General features: G+C 46.6%; 1 protein-coding gene across 5 annotated transcripts in view; it reads right to left on the reverse strand.

The window, feature by feature from the left end:
- LOC142582482 (venom allergen 3-like) overlaps positions 1–23,218 on the reverse strand; it is an 82,359-nt gene that overhangs the window by 26,015 nt on the left and 33,126 nt on the right. For all 5 annotated transcript variants that reach the window (XM_075692265.1, XM_075692263.1, XM_075692262.1 and 2 more), the window contains 2 exons: positions 9,823–10,033; positions 3,272–3,393 (listed from right to left, as the gene is read on the reverse strand). In XM_075692265.1, coding sequence (XP_075548380.1) covers positions 3,272–3,393; positions 9,823–10,033 — 333 coding nt within the window. The remainder of the gene's footprint in view (positions 1–3,271; positions 3,394–9,822; positions 10,034–23,218) is intronic.

Here is a 23,218-nt window from a genome sequence, read left to right on the forward strand (position 1 = left end):
GTACACGCGTGCAGCGTGTACAAAATACAGACTCGCGGATGTTGTCACGTGTGTTCTTGCTATTGAAGATGCTGCGCCTCGCTAACATTTTTTTTTTTTTTTTTGCTTTGGAAATCCGTTTCCATTGACATTTGCGAAACGCTTGGCAGTTCTTAGAGGCCGAAAAAAAAAACGAAATAATAATAATAAAAAAGCAACAAAAACAACAAAGAGCTGCACGGGACTTTGATCCCACTTTCTGACATCTCTCTCTCTCTCTCTCTCGCTCCCTCGCTCTCTTATGCTGCCAAGGGCTGTGCTCCGGACATTGCGGACACGCGGCGCTTCTCCCTGGTGATCAGCGAACGATTTTAGGTCACATTTACCCTGTAACGCGCATTTTCCACATTTAGAATACGTGTGAGGCATTTGTCCACACCGGAAAAAAAATGAAAACGAAACGAAACCCGGAAAAAAATAATGATGGAGTAAAAAAATATTAATAAAAATAGAATGTGCGGTGCACATCGCCGGAGGTAAGCGTAACGCGCTTTTTAGACATAAATACTCTGCAACTAGGCCCGTATTTATCAATATTGTCACTTTGTCGAGACGCTAACGAACCTAGAGCACCATACCAAGGCTGTGAGTTAAGAATGTCTTTTATACCGTCTGCGGCGGTCGCATTTCGGTGACGACCAAATGCGAAAACGCTCGTGTACATAGATTAATGTGCGCTTTAAGAAACCTCAAGCGGTGAAAATTAATTTGAAGCCCCCCACTACGGCGTCACTCATAATCAGGTCGCGGTTTTGGCACGTAAAGCTCCAGAGGTTATATTTTTAAGGAATCTCTTTCATTCCGCGAACTTGTGTTAAAAAAAGGAAAGCAGCACTCGAATCACAACGATGGCGGCGCGCACACTCATCGGCCGTTGAATATGAACTGACCCCTTCTTCCACTATTTTACTTGTATCAACGCACATTCCAGAGCAATCACTGGTGCTTGCATAAATTCCACAATATATAAAAAAAGTTGCGTTGCATGCGCCGATATGAATAAACAAAGTCTCTTTCGCTATATTAATGCCGACATAACATAAATTTTCGATTCAGTAGGCGCATCTTACGTCGAGCGATAATTTGATAAGAGTGATAATCCGGTGAAAAACGGCCACTCACCAAAAAGAAAGAAAACGAAAGTACTCGTGGCATGGTTGTTCTTACGTTTGAACGATTTGTAAGAGCAGACGTAGACCGATCGTTGAGTTGGAAATGTTGCAAGTGATGACGTCTGGTTAACGCCAAACAGCGCTCACGCCAAAATATTTTGAATTAGGCCCTTGGTGGGAGACCAATAATAATAATAATATTTGGGGTTTTACGTGCCAAAACCACTTTCTGATTATGAGGCACGCCGTAGTGGAGGACTCCGGAAATTTTGACCACCTGGGGTTCTTTAACGTGCACCTAAATCTAAGCACACGGGTGTTTTCGCATTTCGCCCCCATCGAAATGCGGCCGCCGTGGCCGGGATTCGATCCCGCGACCTCGTGCTCAGCAGCCCAACACCATAGCCACTGAGCAACCACGGCGGGTGGTGGGAGACCAAAGCATGCATAAAAACGTACATGTTATTCGGCATTTGTCAGGCTTGCTCCTGTGACCAATATCGATGTAACTTTTTTGAGATGCACAGTAAAAAAAAAAAATGGCACCAAGTGCGTCCCTTATACAAGTTATGACATTGAGCGACGGTATATTTTGGCTCAAGTTGGCCAGTGATCTTTGCGGATATGTGCCAGCAAGAGCACGCGCCCTTCGCGTTGTATCGGCGTATCCTGTAGTTAGCTTTTAGGACGCTCTACGAAGCGTCTAGCTATTATAAAGTGAAAAGAAATAGGGGGAGGGAGAAAATGAGGAAGGGCCGGATGGGGTAGTGCGACAAGAAGGCACACAGATTTTGAAACGGATCCGCATTCAGGTCTATACGCTGTTCACTTTTGTCAGGCCTATTTTCCTCTCGGGATATTTTTCGCGTTAAATTAAATTATGTGGTATTACGTGCCAAAACGACGATTTCATTATGAGGCAGGCCGTAGCGGGGGACTCCGGAATAATTCTGACCACCCGGGGTTCTGTAACGTGCGCCCAATGCACGGTCCCACGGGCGTTTCTTGCATTTCGCGCCCACCGAAATGCAGCCGCCGGGGCCGGAATTAGATCCCGCGACCTCGTGCTTAGTAGCGTATTTTCCTCGTTGTGGACGCGTGAGAGATATCACCTGTCCGTTTCACTTGACTGGAGCGTTTTGTTTTCCGAGCAAAGCGCCGAAGCAATTTCTCGCCGTCAGCGTATAGCGTCGTGTTGCCGACTGTGAAGTGTCATAAAGTCCGATCGTGTCGATATAGGAGGCAGCGTTGTACTCGATGTACAAGCACGTCGTTCGCTGACAAATTGGCATCGGGCTGCGCACGTGGAACGGAAGAGGCGAATCGATACGAGCTACGACAAGAGACGCTGTCGAAACTAATCGGTCCGGAAATATTTTTGGCGCGCCTCCAATTGATTTAAAACAGCCGTGTAAAAGTATATTGATAAGAAACGCGTTCGAGAGAGGGCAAGAAATGTCGCGGCAGCCGCGGTACAGGTACATCCTTTTTTTTTTCAGTGTTCCCGAATACCTATACTAAAGGCAGACAACGTGAGAAATAGAAAATCGCACGACAGACAGAAAGCAACCAACCCCAACAAATAAAATAAGGACCATTTATGAAAGCTAAGCCAGCGCTAACTACATGTGTGGGGACTGCGGCCGCGAGGCACGCTGTAGGACAATTGCAGTGACCAAGAAAGAGGATGAATCGGTGCGCAACAGTAGCAGGGGCCAGCAAGCCGCAGTTCGAGCTCGGGTCCAACCAACCTGACCCCCGAGGAAGCGAAGATTAAACCTTGAATACTTGTGCTCTTGGTGTCTTTCTTGAGGACCACGGCCAAGTGCGAGAAGCCACGTCCCCACATAGTAAATGTAAGCCATCACAATCTTACGAGTTTTTCTCAACCGACGAAGGAGTGGAGCGTGCCGTTATTCGGGTCCTTCCACCAGCGTCACCTGCAAACAAGTCACCACCACGCTCGCAAGCAATTTCGGAGTCTTCGTATATGCACTGTGCTCTGCGCGTATAGGCACCATCCGTGGCAGAGATGTGGCAGTCGACGACAGCCAGAATAGGTGTACGTTTGAAATTGTCGCCGCCTTTGAACACGGGGTGCGTGAAAATTTTATGCTCACCAGCGCCCTCATGTTGGCTGCAGCGGGAAGGCCACTCTGGTATCCACCCGCAACCCAGGCCCTTAGCTGGTTGTGCAGATCCACGATGCGGATCTGCTGGGCCTTGGTCACTCCTCCCGAACCTGCAAAGCGATGGAACGCTTAAGATTTCAGAAATGGCTTGCCTTATAACTTAGTGTGTATAGTATAGTGAATAAGCACTTGGCAAAAGAAACGAAGCAGCGGGTATTGACGCTTCGGAGACTTGTACTGGTACCTTGTTAATGCGACATGATTAGAGCGTAACCCTTTCATATGTTAGAGAAATATTTCCTTTTTGTTTCCTTTGACGAGTGGTCGAACGGAGGTGCTTAACTTTTTCGGTAAGCGACATTGCGGTAATACGTCCAACTGCTCACAACAGTATAGCTTCCGTTATTCAATTACGGCCTTGTTCGTAATGACATTTGATGCTTTACATTGATATATGTTTCAAACGCTGCAAAAACAACACCACTTCCTTTGCGACGACCCTGTTTGTGAAATATTGGCGCGTTGGCAGATTCTAGAGGTTCGTAGTCAACTTTTGTCTAAGCAAAGTAAAACGCGATTGGAAATTTGACGCCAGCGCTTGTCGACCGAGCATTCTGGCGTGAAAGCGAAAAGTGGCTTCCGGCTTGGTTAGTTCTGTACACCGTGTGCCAGCTAAGGTTAGCCAAGCTGCTCAACGAAAAATAAAGCACACTAACAAATCACGGTGAAAAGATACAACTATAAGACCTACAGAGTTCTAGCATCAGCGTTCTGACAACCGAATATCGTAGGTCTGAACATCTGATCTTGTACCGTGTTTTTAAATATTTTGTTTTCGCTGAACAGCTTGGCTAACGTTAGCTGGGACAGCCTATATACACAGTACGCTGTGTCACTTCGGACTCTGTGACGCGACGAGCTTGGGCTTTGCTTTACGAGTATCCGCCGGTAGTTCTCTATTCTGTGGTGTTTCCCCACGCACCTCAACACCGGCATCTTCATCACCACTTATTGTACATAGTACCGTGGTGCGGGCAAAGCACCACAATAAATAAATGTTTTTCTACGTACTTCGCTTTCTTTCTTTCTTTCTTTCTTTCTTTCTTTCTTTCTTTCTTTCTTTCTTTCTTTCTTTCTTTCTTTCTTTCTTTCTTTCTTTCTTTCGTCGCCCTTTCCACCTGCAGCGTAGTTATGGTGACCACATTTGCCTTAAGGCCTGCGCCTCTCAGCTTTTAAGACGCTCTTCGCTATATTTCCTGGTCGGTGGGTGAGAGGGGAAATCATTGGAAAAGCGTGATCCATCAAGGTCCCGAATTAAGAGAGCGCGTGCCCACGTGTTTTGTACATATTTATTTTCTCATTCCTGACGCGGCATGAGTGATTGCGCGCCTACTTCTTTCCTTTCGCACGGATGCGATGGCTGGGGTAAGGCCATGGCCCTCTGCTTGCACGTCGATGTCGGCCCGTTTAATGCATTCCCTCGGCGACGAACTTGCGACCGTGCTGTGGCAACAATAATGAACTACCGATGGTCCCCTCTTGCCTAACCCAGGCTACGCGGCCGCCGTCAAATTTATGCTCCGAACAGGCAAGATGCGCTTCTTTCAATTTTACTGAGAATATCCATGCTGTACGGAGCAGTCTTGCTTGCTTTGATAGTTTGTTGAAGCGTAGGTCCCAGACAGGGTGAGGGGGAAGGGTACCATTCCTAAATAAGAAACAGAGTATAGAGCAAGAGAGAGAGAGAGAGAGAGAAAAGAAAGAGTCAGCATTCGCCTGTTAGAGATACCAGGAAAAAAAAAAAGAAGTGTTGGTTCGGGTTAAGTCTAATGGCGCTTTACACGATCCCGATCAACAAACACGCGCTTGGCAGATATTTTTTTTTCGTTGCCTGTGCGTCGACGGATATTAGCGGACTTGTTTGCTGCATGCTCAGTTTTCAGTGGCCAATGTTCTCGTCCGAATCAGCAATTCGTCCTTTTTTCTTTTCTTTTCGCACGTCGATGGTTCCACTTGCACGAGCTCTTGAATAGAGAAAATGGAAAGAACAAGGCTGGCGGTCCCTGTGATGTGTAATGCGGGAATATTTCACAGGCCGCTGTGTAGACAGCACCGACCGCGTCAGGTTACGGCGCCAGATGTTTTGGACATTGCCAAATTTCATTCACTCAGTAAAATAATTTCCTTGAGTGCTTCGTGAACATAGAGCACAACCGCTGTTAACCGCCGTTAAAGATGTAACCTAGGTTCTGCCTCAGTGCCCTTTGATCGTTATTTCTTTACTCTGATCACAGCTGATTTACCACCTAAGCACCGATAGCTTTACAGAGGGGAGTGGAGTGCCAGCAGATGTAAATGAAGAATGAGCAAATAAATTAAATTGGTATATACATGGGAATACTCAATGTTTCAATAATTGTTTAGTAGAAGTGATGTGAATAGAAGTGCAATATGACCTTTAACATGACTTAGCAGGGTGGCTAATTCGGGCTCGTTCGTGATTCATCTTGTTAAGCGAACAGCGCAAAGACGGACAAAGACGTATAAACGAGCGCTTTATGGCTTTGTGGTGCGTCAAACGACCGCTTCAGGATGTATGTGGTTTTATAGAGAGTCGAAAAGTGTATGTGTTTGAGTGAACCATAATATGACAAAACAAAATTTATGCAGATCTAGCGCTCATGTTGGAATCTGTGTGAAGCGAAGCTTTCGTGGAGTGCTTAGTTAAACGCTGAACTGTTCACGTTCCGCAACGCGTTTTTCAGCGTCGCAATATCGAGTACACGCAAAGACAAATCGGCAAGACTCAGAGACGCCCACCACCGGACCCACGCGACCGAAGATTACACTGACTCCGTTATCAGGCCAGTTTACTATCACACCATCTACTGAATCGGCCCACTTAATGTATTCGCCGAGAGCGGACCTAGCAGAAGCCCCACTCCACCCACCCCTAAAAAATGAAAGAAAGGCGTAGAAAGAGTCGCTCCAATAAATGAATTATGCACTTGAAATTCGTATATTGATTGGAGTGCAGATATTCATGCTAACGTTTGTTGTTTCACTGCGAAACCTACGAAGAGAAGCAGACCCCTACAGGTTTGCACGTGTAGAGGAAGCACAAGACAAGTACGATTCGCAATTGCGAATACTGCAACGTTATCCACTTTTCCCGTCATCTGTGTACACATACGCAGGTTGTGTAAACTGCGATTTTAAGGTCTCATTCATGTGCATTTGTGCCCTGGTTTCGTGAAACTGTACTGATTGTTCGCGCATACCCTGCATCGGATGCGTCATTGGCACCCGCTGAAACCGCGACACTGTCCTCTCTCCTATACTTCACTTTCTACACCTGTCTCCTCACGTATTTTTGCATCCGCCTGGACCAGTAGACGAGAGATACGTTATTTTGTACCGGCTTTTGTACCATTCTTGTCATAACCCCCCCCCCCTCTCTCTCTCTCTCTCATTGTTTTCTCTGTTTCACGTAAGAAGGTCTCCGTGGCACTCAGTCGCATTCACAAGACGCGTATTCTGTCTTACGAGTCATGCATTCCGTCCACTCGTGGTAAAATATTTTTGCAGGAAATGAATGGCACATAAACTCCAGGCCGCCCTGGGAGTAAATGCGCGCAATTTGCACGCATTGGATGAAAAAAAGAACGCTGACTATAGGCATCGCCTAAGATTGACCATGAACACCCGAAGGACCACGAGACAAATTCGCAATAGCATTTATGGTGAAGTTTGGTCCTCTAATTGGCACTATTTCAGAGAAGCTTGTTGCTTGACCAGCACCAGTCAGTGTCAGAAAGGACTCGTCAGCTCGTAAGAAGAATTTGTGTATACATCGCATTAAACTGGCATGATTTCAGAAATGCTTGTACCTTGAATTACGCACCCCTAACAGAAACTCGACAGCGCGTAGGAACGTAACTTTCGTGTAGTTCAACCTCTCAAGTATACGTAGGCAGACGTCAAGTGATAAGCCGCGCACTTTTGTTTCATACATCGTTTTTTCGTGGAGTTGCAACTGTAAATGCTGAGATGCATAACGAACTCAAGTGCGCCGGAGTCAAAAAGTGAAAAGCACCCGCAGGAACTGTGCGGTTCAGTCTCCAAGCGCTAAACACAATGCCACGTTCATCATTGTTTCGAGGACGGTAGGTTTCTTTTGCCGTTTGCTTTCGTGGAAAGCTGCGCGAATGGTTATATCTGCTTAGTTAACGCTTGAGCGGAAAGTGTAACTCATGGGCGGAATTGAAAGAATTAAAGGCACGAACGATACGCAATTGTTGCGATTCTTCGTAGCAGATGTACTATAGCAAAGGGGGCCTATAGTTCTTACGAACTAGAGAAACTAGTCGAACAAAAGAATGCCGCCATGATTGCGATCTTTCACCCGTATTTTAAATACAATTGATATTGCCGGCACGTTTGTGACTGTATGCGCATAAGCACAATTGAATGACCGGCCTTTGTCTATACAGACAAGATCGTAGAACTCAGACGTAGCTGTTCCTGGGCACACTAAGCTCTAAATGCGCTATTGCGTTTTTTAAGGATCAACTGGCCTGCGTGATACTTCTTGTGCACGTGTTTAGAGAATCTTCTCCCTCTCTTTTTGTTTCCTTTCCCTCTTGCGCGGTGTAGAGTAGCCAACCAGACGCTCTTCCGGATAACCTCCCTACATTCCTTTCTTAATGCTCTCCTTATACGTATGCTCGACCAATCTCTTTTTTGCAAGGCGTGTAGTCATTGCGTTACTCTCGCAAATATATGAAGTGTCGTTGTGTAGCCTGCTGGTCTTGAGCTAATTTGTGCCTCATTGGCTCACTTGCTGTTGTAATGGCTTATAATAATAATAATAATAATAATAATAATAATAATAATAATAATAATAATAATAATAATAATAATAATAATAATAATAATAGAATATCAATTTGTATCGGTTCGTCGCAGAGAAACCGTGGAAGGGAGGCAAAAGGCAGTACACCGCCTAAGGCCTGCGCTTCTTATGCAACAAAGAAGAATAAGAAAAAAAAATCTGTCAGCCTAACTTCAAATTGCTTTCGACAGCATTTACTTACGGTTCTGATAACGGGACTCGCAGTAGCGGTGCTTTGGGCCTCAGGGCGTCAGCACCTCGTTTACATTCTTTACATAATATGAAAGCAGTGGCTTCGGCGCTGTTCTGCGCTGCCAACACCACACCATCAGCGCGTGCGTGGGGCGTCGTATGACCATTGCTTTTCTCGTCGGCACGCGAATGCATATGTGCACAACTCGCCGCTACTACAGCGTTCAGTACCTTCTGGCAGCAGTTCGTGTGTGTACACAGCGTGAGCGCGCGGGGGGCTCGAGGGGTGGGCGGACTTGGTGCGCGTCCCCTTCGACCCTTCGTGATTGGCTCCATGGTGTTGCGGCCGAACAAAAGGCCTCGAGCGGACGGACACTCGATGCAAGCTGTGGCTATGGAGAATCGCTTTGTTGAACCCGGTGGCACCCGAGCGACCTTCGATCGCGTCTCGCTGTGATGCAATCGCCCCGAGGGGACGGGCGTCTTCGTGCCTGTCTGCGTGGCTGCCCCACACGGGCATCACTCTGTATGAACGGACGGTGCTGAGTCACGTGGCTTTGACCGCTTCTCCTGCCAGCAGCGCTGACAAGGCCTGAGGTGCGTGCCCGCTGCCAGAGAGGCGCAGGACCAGCAGGACGGTGTCAGACGTTGCGCGAATAGCCTCGCTGGTGGCTCTGTTTTGCTTCGGTAGTTGAAGGACATAGAGGCGTCGCGGAAATTGCTGTACATCGCGTCGTTTGTATACGCAACCCGTCGGTTACTCTCAGGTTATTTCGCGAGTGTGCACTCGTACGTAAACGTTCAAGTGCCTTTCAGCGAACGTTCTTTGTGTGCGTGTCATCAGCGCGACAGTGTATTCGGCGGAAAGAGAAGTGACGTGAACGGGGGGACATCTTGAGAGATCGCAAACAAATATTTGGACGGCAAACCGTCGTTGCGAGGCGTTGGCAGATGTGCGGCTCACAAATTTGCCCGCAGTAGCTGATTCCTGAAACAGTGCGCTAAAGAGTTCCATTGGTTAACTTGTAGACACTTTTAACTGAACACTCAAAGCAGCGCACGTGGTTTCCGCTGGTCAGCTCCGAAGCTTTAAACCTACCGAAACCACAACACCCAGTGCACATATATGGCTGATATTATCAGCCCAGTACTTTCAGGATGGCTGCAATTGTGGACGGAAACCAAAATTACCAAGAGAGAGCTTCAGTTTCAGGTGCAGCTTCTGAACTGAACTAAGCCGCTATAGGAGACGGACACTTACTTGATGTGTCTCTCGACTATTTAGGTTTTGGCCCATGGCGACAGAAGCTGAAGCGGTCTATATAGGTAATTCTGATTTGATTCAGGTAAAACCCCTTTTAAAAAAGTACTGGCATAAGCCCAGCCTTAACACTGAGAACGCTGTGACGTCTTTTCGGTCGTGGTAACGTTGAGTATGTGGCATTATACTCACGTAGCAACTGCTTGCCGGGACACGCCAGGGCTCTGTAGCGACATATGCTGTGACGGGGGTCATTATACGCGCAGGTCTGGATCGGAAACAACTGTGGCAGCACTCCGGTCACCGTCAGGGAGAACACCAGCAGCCAGCTGGGGGCGTGGCGCAGTCCGCACAGCTCCATGAAGTCTCTCGACGCCGACACGACTCTCCTGGTTCCGGTGCGCTGCGAAGGAAAAGGACTTGTGAGGACATAGAGTGCCACACTTCCCGTGTCTCGCTCTTATGCAATCTTTTGAGGACTCGGCGGTTGCGTCAGTATGTTTCCTGCTTCTTCGCGGGAAACTAAACGTCGATGACCGTGCGCGGGCGTTGCTTGAGGCCCGCAACGACAGTTGCTGTGTGATCGGGAAGCTGGCGGAATTATTATACCGAGGGAGCGAGAACCGTACCAAACCAACAGACAGGGAAGCTAAGAAAAGCATAAGGGCAATCAAGTTTTCCTTTTGAACGGTAGAATTAGAGAGAGAGAGAGAGAGAGAGAGAGAGAGAGAGAGAGAGGGAAGCACTTATCTAGAAATAAATATCCTTTATTTGTAGCCAGCTGCTCTGGAACAGTTAAGCTTCTACAACAAAATTACAACTTGGGATGGGTATATTGAAGAAGCTAAATTGATTCCTTGGAACAATACAGTGTGGAGGTACATTTACGAAAGGAAAAAAGTTAGCATCGACTTGAAAGTGCTATTTGAAGCTACAAAGGGAACTCGTGCGTCTAACTCGGGAAGCTTCGCAGTCGGAAGAAATATACTCGTCCTCGTGAATGGCAGATTTGCCTTTCGATGAATGAAATATAGAAGAATAGAACGACAGAAGAGAGCACTGCGTGTACAGTGAAAAAATAAAAAATAAAAAGATGCGGCTTTTTGTTGTGGGAATTTCTCTTCTTTAAAACAACTTATCCCAGTCGGAATATTATTAGCGCTTACCTGACTGGTATTCGCGTAAAGCTGCACAAATTTCTCGGCAACGCATGACAGGGATATCAGCATGGGACGCTCAATGCAAAACACGATTAATTTTGAAACAGTATCACCTGCTCGGTATACCGATAGATTTCACACTGGCGGCGAGGAAGAACAAATCTTCCTTAAGTGCAATTTTCGTTTTCATTAGTGTATAACGGTAAGACCAGCGTCACGCGTTTCTTTCTTTCTTTCTTTCTTTCTTTCTTTCTTTCTTTCTTTCTTTCTTTCTTTCTTTCTTTCTTTCTTTCTTTCTTTCTTTCTTTCTTTCTTTCTTTCTTTCTTTCTTTCTTTATAGGCGTCGCATTCTGTCCGGGCAAAAAAGAGCGAGAGAATGTAGTCAAGCGTTGGTTGAGGCAAGAGTGGGTTGTTTCATTCGCGGCGAAGTTCTGGTGACTCGCCGTCGCAGCTTGGCTAACATAACTCGCTGCATGCGGCTGTCGGAAATAGGGGCGCACCGCTTATTCCGAGAGCGAGGAGGCGGATGCCGACTGACAACTATAGTTCAGTTCGTCGCGACACTGGGTTCGCGATAATAACCGTGCGTCTGGGAGAGATTTCTTGTCCCCGAGAGGCATTATTCCTTTGAGACACTCTGCCTACCAGAGTGCACACCAAGATAAGACCTAATAATCAGAACTAGCAAAAATTTATGCTTAAAATTTTGTTAATAATTCTTGGGTGACTGCTTATCGGGCATGTCCTTCAAAATCGGTTGCCAACCGCTGTTCGGAGCTGAGGCGCGCAGTGCACGTAGATAGACAGAATAAGGTGCCCCTAATTATTCAAATTTCTTCGTCTCTTCTGCTCCTGCCTGTCTCTAATGATGCCAAACAACAACAACAACAACAACAACAACAACAACAACAACAACAACAACAACAACAACAACAACAACAACAACAACAACAACAACAACAACAACAACAACAACAACAACAACAACAACAACAACAACAACAACAACAACAACAACAAGAAATCGATATTAATACATTTTTAGCACGCAGAAATATTTCTTGTTTCAAAGGGGTATGCTGCTCGTCAGTATATTCTTTTCTTTCTCTTTCTACCCACGTTCTGAGGTGTGCCACCGTTCTTCCTTCAAGCTTTATTTCGATAGAGGAGGATATAAAAATGTTAACATTAGGTGGGCGCCACTATCTTACCGTATGATTTCTTTCCTCTATTTATTTCTCGTTAGAGTTCTGGTTTACTGGTTTACTGTGACTTTTATCCTAAGGAAGTTCCGGCGAAACGTTTGACAGCTGGCAAGACGCGTTAGGCAAAGACACATTGCAATGATAGTCGCACACGTACCTACAGGTACCTTGCGCTGCAGTGCCGTTAACATATGGCTTGCGGGACGAATGCTAAGACGACGGCGATGCAGAGACTCTAGAAAACAGGACCATCGGCTCGAAAAGACACAGGGGGATCGTCGGTGATGCGTGCGTTATTGCTGTCGCGATGTTTTTTCTTTCATTTTTTTTTCTTCATTTAAATGTTTGTGCTAGAAATGTCACGTTCACTGGTAGTTATTGCGGTGTTTTATGTCTACCATATTACTGCGCAAAGGAGTTATGGACTGAGCGTCGGGATATTATCTCTGCAACTTCACGTCTAATTGTAACATTACGCACGTTGCGGTGGCTTGGCGGCTATGGCGTTGGGTTGGAAGCAAAATGCGAAATGGAAGCGAAATGTCCCGGGCATTGGTATCCCGTTAAAGATTCTCGGTTGGTCAAAATTAATACCGAGTCCCCCACTACGGCTTGTCCCATAATCAGATCGTGGTTCTGGCACGCGTAGCTACGTATACTTAACATGCACCATATTAATTCATCACGTGATCGCGCGAGAGGAAATATTTATTAGTCTTACCGTAGCAGACGTATACACGTAATGGCGTGGCGAGTCCTTGACTGCGGCTTATATTCACTATACTAGAGTGCTCACCTATGTGCCTTTGCAATACTATAATTGATTGCTATGTTACGTTGGAGCCGTCCGCGAGCGTTCTTTATCACAAGCTTGTCCCGCAACCCACCGGTGAGCAGGATCCTGCGCACTAATTGATATTGGGGGAATTAACATGTTTCTGTTTCCAAGGCCCTCGCAGGCGTAACACGCCCAGCGTTCACGTCTTTGCGAAATTCGTGCGAGCTGTTTCTCCTTCGGACTGCTAAGGTCGCGTGGTGGTCACGTTTGTGTAGAACGTGAATGAATCTCCGTGATGGGAATGTAAACTCTACAGTTGGTGTGTGTTTTGTGTTTGGTTGCGAAGGAAGTAGAAGAGTGTAAGAGGCATCTTGGACGACAGACTGGTGACTGAACATCGTGGTCTAAGTGCTAATTTCCTTTTTTATCCGTGTAATGAATCGATTAAGACGCATGGCTCCAACCAACTTAAACCGTGGAAGCGCTCGCATTGAAAACAAGCGCGGTGCTTTACAACACACGGCCATGAGCACCCGGCGTCGCTTCCTTTTATACTACGCACGTGGGTCATCGCTCAGTGTCGCGGAGTGCGAGCGTGTATAGCGATTCATCGCCGGCTGACGACAGTCAAGAGCGCTTAAAACAAGCTAGCGGGCGACCCGGAAAAAGGCAAGAAACAAAAAGAAATTCGCAAGGGAGGGAACATATGGAAGAAACGCTTAGGTATACATACATATAAAGACGTCAGAGTTGCGCAATACTTAGCTAATTAACATGCCAAACGTTCTGCTTTTTAATTTGGCGATTATTGCGCACTGCTCGCGCATTTCATTGTCAGTTCATGTTCAAGCTGCGCAATATAGATCTAAAGCAGAAACGTTCACCCGAGCGCGAAAGCAGTAAGCTTTGTAAGATGTGAAGAAACTTGAAAGCTCACCCATTGGTCGGCAAACTTTTCACTCGTATAGTTTCCAAATGTGTAAACCCTTTTAGAGGAGTTTGCTACAAAGGAACGAGATGGCGCCACAGGCGGCGTGCCGTGTGTTGCCTCAGGCGAAAGCGTGCAACAACGCACGAATGCGAAGCGCTTACCGTTTCTGCACTACTACTGTGCGATCAGCTGTTGGAAACGCAACTGGGCGTTCGTTAACACACTGTTCCCCTTTTATGCTGCAAAGTGTGTAATGAGAGAGGGAAGACCTGCGCAATAGTTGGCTGCAAGAACGGTGACTGGCACATAAAAGAATGGAATGAACCTGTGAGGCGAAGTTCACGGACCGTTGCTACAAAAGGACTGCGTATGTTGCCGGACCTTCGTGATGCACAGCTTTCCTCGAGGATAAGAAAGAATTCACTCATCCGCCAATGTTGCATCGCTAACCTCTAGAGAAAGGACTTGAACTCTGTAACGTCGACAAGAGTCAGTACCACTCGTTACTCAATGACAAAGGAGTACCGCCGTTTCCTGGCATAGTAAGTTCTTCGCACGTTATCTGCACACGCGCCCCAACACACATATAAAGTTACACCCACTCTATTGCCAACTTATCAAGAATAAGGGAATGTAATCAGCCCGCTGAAGCATGGGTGACGACAGCACCAACAACACACGAATGTTCGAACCTGAACGTTTCGTGGCCATCCAAAGAGTGAGCGAGTGACTTAAGATGATGCATCTTTGCTACAAGCTATTACAAAGTACAGTGTATCTACGTTCCAAGCCTTAATTGTGCGCGGGAAGAACAGATCTACCGCAACTGATCACGCACACCCGCGAGCGATTAGGCAGTAAATAAACAATGAGACAGCGACCGCACCGAGTCACCACACCAAAGCAGGTTTGCTGAGCCGCACCTGGCGTCATGCACATCCATTGCAAACACGGAGGAAGCTGAGGCAACCAATGGACGCGTTTCCACGTGATCAAACATGGCGGCGCCCATGGAATCACCGTGAAAAGAGACTGCAAGAGCGAAATGTTGTTTCTAGCTTTACGGTTAGCAGTAAGAGGTCGAGGCCTGCAGGAGCTTTTGATAAAGCTGGGTGTACTGGGTTCGAATCACAGTGCTGCAGGAAAGCCACCTGTTTTTCTAATGGGAATATATATGTCCCTCTGCCTGGTGATCGGCTATAGTTGTAAGGGTTTGCATCTCGAAAAAGGCCCCGAAGATTTTTCTAGGTATGGTCTCTCGGCGCTCTTTGTGAAATCAGAGACAGCCTTGTTGTATAGCACCCACCGCGGCTGTGGCCGGCAAGCTAGAGCTGACATCGGTTAGCTACTGGTAGAACAGGTACAATAGCGGTCCCAGCCAGGAGCCCGGATTTTACGGGACCTCACTGGGGTGCATCACCCAAACCCGAGGGCGTCCCCACCACGTACAGGTGCTTTGGAAAACCACGTGGGAAGTTTGCGGCCATGGGAGCTGCGCAGACCCCAGGATGAGTGTTCTGCAAAATGCTTACAATGCTTCTGCAAAGGCCTACTCACAAATTACCTGTATACTTCAAAGCAGTGTATATTGTATAAATTTTGTCTTTATATGTCAACCTAGGTATATTTGTGACATTGGTTTTTACTGTCAAGCTGAAGTGTTGAAAGCTTGTCTCTTCATTTTCCTTTCGATTTTGAGAATAAAGTATAACGTCAAAAATTATGGTCTAAATAAAAAAAAATGTATTGCCTAAACTCGGTAGGTTTTAACGTTTGCCTTAAAATGCAGTGAACCTAATCAACATCGGTGCAATGGTCGGCGAGAAAAACGAGTTATCCGTTGCCTTGCATTGGTAGGTAAGCTCCTGAGGTAGAGCTTCCTCGGGGGATGGAAATTAATCCGGGACCCTCCACTCTTGTCTTATAACCAACGTCTTGCTTTGAAACCTTAAACTCTATCAGCCAATTCATTTAGAGTTTATTTGCAGATTACGACAGTTACGGTTGATAAAATGACGCTGCAATTAAGTATTCTCCGCAACTGAGCCGCGAATGTGCTACTACGAAGACGGTACGTTACTGATGAGCACAGAAAGGGCGATTTGCAAAAAAAGAAACAGCTAAACTTTCAGTATTCAGCAATAAACTTGAACCGTTCAGGATTAACTAAAGTAGCGCGCAGTAAGAGAGTCTCAAACGGTTGCACTCGGCGTATTATCTCGCGCTAGCCTGAAGAGAGCAGTGGCGACGTGCATAGAATACTTGCTTGTGCCGGTTACTTAGCGGCCTCACAGTATTATCGGCTTTCCGAGACCTGCATGTGGTTGAGGGGATCAAGCACAGGACTGTAAGTTTAGCCTTTGTATGCGCATAACTATGTATGTTCGGAGTGGCTTCATATTTCCTTTTCGCAGTGACCTCAGCGTTGATTGCTGCTTGTAGAATAAGTCATCTCTGTGTGATGCGACCTGTTGATTCGACTACCATCTTCGGTTTCTGTAATTGCTTCTTAAACGAACAGCTTCCCAAACAATAAATAGGAGTGTTATGGATTGCTGCACTCAACCGTGACAAAGAACTTAGGTTGATGAGGCGCGAAAGTTCAAAATTGTAATTTAACTCTGCAAGCAAACTTCGTTAAAAGAGCGAATTTAGAATGGTTCGCACGATCACATGAACTTAATAAAGGGCAACCAAAAAAAATTAAATTATGGCGTTTTACGCGCCAAAACCACTTTCTGATTATGAGGCACGCCGTAGTGGAGGACTCCGGAAATTTCGACCACCTGGGGTTCTTTAACTTGCACTTAAATCTAAGTACACGGGTGTTTTCTCATTTCGCCCCTATCTAAATGCGGCCGTCGTGGCCGGGATTCGATCCCGCGATCTCGTGCTCAGCAGCCCTGAGCACTGAGCAACCACGGCGGGTAAAGGGGAAACAAAACTAGAGGTTATTTGATTGAAACGCGCCGCGTCAGCTCTGTCTTAATGTGGTTTGCCTTTTCGATGCCTAACACGTGTAAGTTCGCGTCACTTTGCTGACAAGTTTTATGTATCTCATATCGAGCTCACAGTAAAGATCTGCAAAAAAAAAAAAGAAGAAAGAGAGAGAGAAAACAAATTAGTTTTTTTTTTTCATTTTTGTTGTTGTACGGTAGCTCGTTTTTCTCTTTGTAGAGTGGCTCAGTGCAGACGGCGCTTTGTTGCACATCACATAACCGCAGATTCGATTCCCTGCTGCCGCGGACACATTCCAATAGGGCCAAACAGAAATGCACTTGTGTAATTGCATTTAGGTGCATATTAAGGTGCCCCAGATTTGATCCGGAACACCTTTCAGCGATGTTTTCCCTAGCCTGTAGTGCGACTTCGCTATGTAAAACTCCGACAATTTAATTAATTCAATTCAGTATAAGTGTAGTTTACTATAGACGTGCAGCAGTCGTCTGCAGCTGGCCATTTCTTCGAAGATGACTCCCGAAATGACTTCTCTGTATACCAATCGCTTCGTTATATCTTGTTTCTCCAGCGTGCTACGCTCTGCAGTACCAAAACAAGACGTCTTGCCTGTCGCACGTAAACATCGAGTTCGTTAATCACCTGCGAAAATTCGTCTTCGTTAACCCTTTACGCTTCGTGGTTGCAGCAGTCGCGCCCGGTTTCGCGCTGACAGCTTGACGAGAGTCAAGGCCTCGGACACAAGTTCAATTTGCGGACATTTTCTTCTTTCTTTTTCATCTTCTTCTTAAACCGCTGCTTTCCCTCGCCGAACAACTAAACCCTTTGGTGCCGATGAATTCCGGAGCTAATGCGCATATTCGATTACCCCCCCCCCTCCCTCCCCCGCTTGTATCTACGCAAGCGCCAATGTAAGATCGAAAAGCGCTAATCTTTTGGACTCGTACCAGCGTGCTCTTTGAGGCCAAGGATTCCACGTGGTTTCTTGTGAAAGCACCGCCCTGTCAAATGAGAGTATATGTGAATGCCGTACGCGCGAAGCGCCTCCGGCGGTACGATGAGAGGGCAATAAAGCCAGCGGTGTGTAGAACGGCCAAAAATTGATCGTTGTTTGCTGCTTGCGCGAAGATTGATCTATTTCATCGAGTGACGCAAACAGACGCAGAAGGGGCAAAGCCGCTGTGGAAAAAGAATTAACGGCGCCAGTGTCTTTAAATACCACAGAATGCTGATGAAGAAACCAAATCTGGCAAAGTAAAACACAACAAAAACAAAGAAAAGCAAACAAGCAGAGATGGTAAAGGGGGTTCGCAATAACGCATGCGTCGATTGAAGTTATTCCTGAAGATTCACAATGCGTTTACTTGACATAACAAACTAAAGTAATATCAGCGCTGAAAGATCAAGGAGGCTATTGAATTCGTTATTCGCAGAGATTAAATACGGGCGCACAAGACGAAAGAAGAAGGAACAGTGACGGGTTCGATTCCCGCTTGCTGCACTCGCATTCTCACGGGGACGCAATGCAATAATGTTCGTGGGCTCAGATACAGGTGAAGAGAGAGAGAGAGAGAGAGATGAACGGGATGGGAAAAGCAGAGAGGTTAACCGGATAAAGTTGTGGTTTGCTACCCTGCACTGGGGGAAGGGTAAGGGGAAATGAAAGACGGAGAGACAAAAAGCAAAGAAACGAGAAAAAGGTAGGGAATTCGATCGTGAACGTCCATGAGAACTACAATCTCTAGCCAATAGGCCACTCGAACGTAAAAAAGTTCAAGAGTGCCTTCGCTGTATTGTAGTGTGATGACTCTATAGGTCGGCTTCCAGGACTGCCTGCTCCGAAAGCGGCTGGTCATCAGGACGCGCCATCGCTGTCGCGAGTGGCTGCCTGTGCGCGCTGTCTCGGGGACAATGACGAAGAACGTGTTCGATAGTCTCTTCGTTGCCACAGTGATCACACGCAGCACTATCCTCCCATTCGATGCTGAAAGTAAACGACTTCGTAAATGCGACGCCAAGCCACAATCGGGAAAGTACCGCTGTCTCGAATGGGGATAGTACAGGTGGAGGATGGAGTTGCAGGCAAGGGTCCAGTCGATGTAGACGTGCGTGTTGCAAATTAGGTGTGTTCCACAACGATTGTAAGGCATCATATGCAAGCACTCGAATCTTTGCTGCTGCATCTGTTCTCGATAGTGGGATTGGTTCTTGCACGCCGTCTTCATGAGCATATCGAGCAGCTCCATCGGCATGCTCATTTCCCATTATGCTTATGCCACACTGGCTAGGGAGGCACTGAAACGTGACGTCGTGTTCTTACTCGACGAGGAGATGAAGGAGCTCTTGGATTTCTAGCACTAGTTATTCGTAGGGTACACGGCGTAAGGCGGAAAGCAAGCCTTGGAGCCACTAAAAACGCTCCATTTTTGAGGTGCTTCCTCTGGAATTATGTGAAGTACGCTAAGAAGAGCAGCAAGCTCCGCGGCTCTCGATGTAGTCTGATGGGATATCTTGAACTTCAAGGTGGTGACTTTCGTAGGAAAAATCACTGATCCTGCAGAACTGCCCATGGTTGCTGAACCACTAGTGTATAGATGGGTATGATCGTTCTATTTTTCGTAAAGAAAGAGCAGCGAAAGTTGCTTGAGAGTTGGTGATGAGAGTTGTGCCTTCATTCGAATTCCTCGTACTGTCAGTCGAACTCGTGGCTGGGCCAAACACCAAGGGCGAAGCAAAGCTCAAGCTCCAGCTGTGTAATCTCATGGCAGGTATACCCGATAAGGTAGTGTCGTCTGACAAAAAAAGTCGCGTGGTTATATAGGTGAAAGTTAAAGAAGCGCTAGTGGTTTAAATTATTGCGGAGCTATTCCATGCAATCTATCTTACAACTGCAATGAATGTACCATGTGTTTTTTTAGCTGCCCCCAAATTTTAAAGTTACACCAATATAAACCTTGGTGAAGTTATATCTTGAGTGTCCAGACTGGCAGTCTTTATATAATGAATAAATATTGCTCAATTATGTGCTTAAATAACGAAGTTGTGTCATTTAACCTTTTGGTTAATGATTTTAGGCGGCTACAGCAAATGAGCAGTTGAGAGCCCGTCCTCTAGGTTATCTAGCTCAATGAAGGAATTTTTATTCAACACTGTGTTGCGAGAGTGGTGCTGTCAAACGGGCTAAGCATTTGGCAGCTTTTTCGAACTGCATGCACCGGATGTAATTGCGGAGCCGGAGACACGTCATGGCCACTATATTTTAGACAGCACCTACATAAGTGCGACCCAAAGAGAAAATGAAGATGCCACAAACGCTGGTCATGTACCAGGTGACATCACCAGGAGACACTACCGGCGTTTGTGGTGTCTGCATCTTCTCTTTCTTTCTCGTTTATATTGCACTGGTAACATGATTGTGGACTTTTGTGAGAACTATGCGAACAAATTTATACAATTCAAAGGCTTTTCTGAAACCGATACAGACACGGAAAGAGGAGCGCTGAAGATATACGCGCTTTCCAAGTTCCTGGGGCCTATATATGGGACGTACGCAATAGACTTCAAGAACGTAGCCTACTACCGTTGGATTGTGTCATCGGTTTACTGTCTCTTTTTATCGGCTTAACCTCTTATCTTCATGCCAGGTAGCCAACTGGAACTATATCTCTGGCTATAGCATCCTGTCTTTCGCATCTTTTCTTTCTTTATAGAGCGGTATGGGGCGGCTTCTTCTATCTATCGTGAAGTCTATCGTGAAGTCTGTCGTGAAGGCCCGTAGACTGCAGGAAGCCTATAGTAGCGCAAATAAAGCCTTCAGTGCGGAGGTTCTTTCAGAGCACTGTCCTAGAGCATTTAGTTCTGATGGCGGACGATTGTCCAATTGGTCCAGCTCTCTGCACATCACTTGGCTCTCCGCACTATATTATAGCGGGGGCAGACACAGATGTGTGTGGGCGTCTCATCACAACTTCATGGTTCGCACGGGGGGCTGTTGGCTCTACTGATCCGTTCTCTCTCTCTCTTAGAAATTCAATAAGACCCATACTGCAATTATAAAGTGACACAAAACAAGATATCAGAGTGACAAATAAGAAAGGAGCTTTAAATATCCAAGGCCGCGGCTATCTTATATTTGCTAAGCGTGGGCGTTGGTAGTCTGTCTCATAAGATTCATGAGATAGCGCACGCATGCCTGCCACGGCGAGCGCCTCGTAGCAGCGCTTGCGCACATTGCGACAGATCGCGCGAGCGCCGTTATCTCCAATCTCTAACATAACTATACAATACGACAGTATAGCCTGCGGTGAAGTTCCCGCCTGGATACTGTCGCCCGGCCTCTGATTAGCATTTTTTCCATAGTGCGGGCGTTGTCCAGCTGCATGGCGCGACAGCTTCTGGCACAGCCCGCGAATGGCCAGTAACAGGTGCGAGATCGCGGCACATACTGTGCTATACCCGCAGCTTCCTAAATAGCCTGTTTTCTTTTTTTGTATTCAGTCCCAAGCACGATATTCTTACACCGTGGTGCCAAGCAAATCGCAAAAGCAGCAGTCGCCGTCGGCGACAGGTTCTCGATCTCCCGTGCTCTCCGTGTGCCGGTCAGTATTCCGATCGCGCAGCGCTCGCATGGATACATTTATACACAGCAACCGGTGCGAGTAGTCGGCATGGCTGGTCGAGCCTTTATGCGCGGTTGTGCCGTGTTGGAAAGCACGGGATGGCGGCCTGCGATAAGAAGAGAGGGTGACGTGCAGGGCAAGGTGGCGTAACCTTTTCTTTGCACCGCGGGTCGCGACGCGCGGACCTGCGGCGACGACGATATCGCGCGATTCCGCACTCTCGCCTCCCGGCTAATCAGGATTCCACAGCTGCAACGCGGAACACGCAGTTTCTGCCGCTGCCTATGCTATAGGTGTCGCGATCTCGCTGTTTAAAACGCTGCTGAAGCGCGTTGTCCATCGTGTTGTATCGTTAATGCGCCTCCTACGTACCCTAGTTGAGAAACTCGTATTCCTCGCGACCTCCGTATCTAATGACCGTATATGAACATATGCATAAAAATACGGTTCCTTGCGATCTTGCCGTATCACTGGATATGGAGATTATGGCGCGTATGAGTTTTTTCCTCTCTTAATTTTGATGGGTACATTTAGGTCGTCTTCGTTGCTTATATAGACATAGACATTGCTCTGCACGTAACGCATTACAGCAACCACCGCGGGGTGATCACGTATACCAACAAGGACTTCAAGAGAAGTGTATGAAGTATTGCAGGTGACAGTATTTGTTGCAGCAGCACACAGCGCTTCAATTCATGGGAAGTTCTCTCGTTAGCTTTGGCATTGTCGATGTCGGGCAAAACTGCGTGGTTATTTTGTGCTTTCCGTGCATTTGTCACAGTGCTCTGGCGTACTCCGCCTTTGATGTTTCTGAAGTGCAAACGAATTGATTAAATACCCACTGTGGTGGTGCGTATCGCAGTTGTATCATATCAGCTGGATTACTTGAACAGTACTGGCCTATAGCTTTTAGTTCTGATAGTGGGTGGTTGTCCAATTGGTCCAGCAATCTGCACATCACTTGTCTCCCGGCAATATAGCGCGGGCAGACACAACTCCGTCTACACTGTAAAAATGTCTGCAAGCTTACCGTTAGGCTGTCACAAAAACGTATATAGGACGACAACAGAGCTGTAACTATACGTGCGATAACAAAAGACGTAGTTAAATTCTGTGTAATCATTCTGACAGCCTTAGGTGCACAGAAATATCCGACAGGAGAGTTTCATACCTCCCCCTGTGAAATTCTCTTGTCGGAAATTGTTGTACACCCAAGGCTGTCAGAATGGTTGCATGGTTTTCAACTACGTCTTTTGTCATCGCACGTCTAGTCAAAGCTCCGGTGTCGTCCTCTGTAAACATTTTGCAGGGCTCTAACGGTAAGGGTGTTACCAGTGCGACAAGAAAACACCCTTAAGGGTGTAAACATTTTTACAGTGTGTCCAGAAAAGGATTCATTAAAGAACCAATGTAGCACATAACGCAATTGTATCACATCAGCTGGATTAGCTGAACAGGCTGACACTATCTGTTCGACAGCTCGCCGTGAAATGCTAGTTAATTAACCATCGTTCACTAAGTATCTTTCATTATTTACATTAATTTGCACGTTCTAATTGCGGAACTAAAGCCAATGAGTAATTAATTGACATCCGATTAAGAGAGATCCTGTGCTTAGCGAGAGCTTCGAGAAATACATCCTCAAATTCAGTCGTGAAGGGCATTGACGTACCTGATAACGCTCAACACCACTTTCGGAAAATGCAGTTCTGATAACTGTTAACTGGAACACCATTGTATTTGGTAACTGATTGTCTTGTCTTTTTATTGTGATAAAATTTATGCAGATCATTTACTGTCACAATAGCTGTAAGAATGTCAGTCTCCAACTGACATGGACATGTGGACATGTGGACATGGGACATGTGGTGTCGTGATGCTGATGCTCCGCTTACTCGTGTTTCCGAGATAACAACACGCGAGCTGAGACTGAACTG

This window comes from Dermacentor variabilis, chromosome 5, assembly GCF_050947875.1.
Source record: "Dermacentor variabilis isolate Ectoservices chromosome 5, ASM5094787v1, whole genome shotgun sequence".
NCBI classification, from domain to species: Eukaryota; Metazoa; Arthropoda; class Arachnida; order Ixodida; family Ixodidae; genus Dermacentor; species Dermacentor variabilis.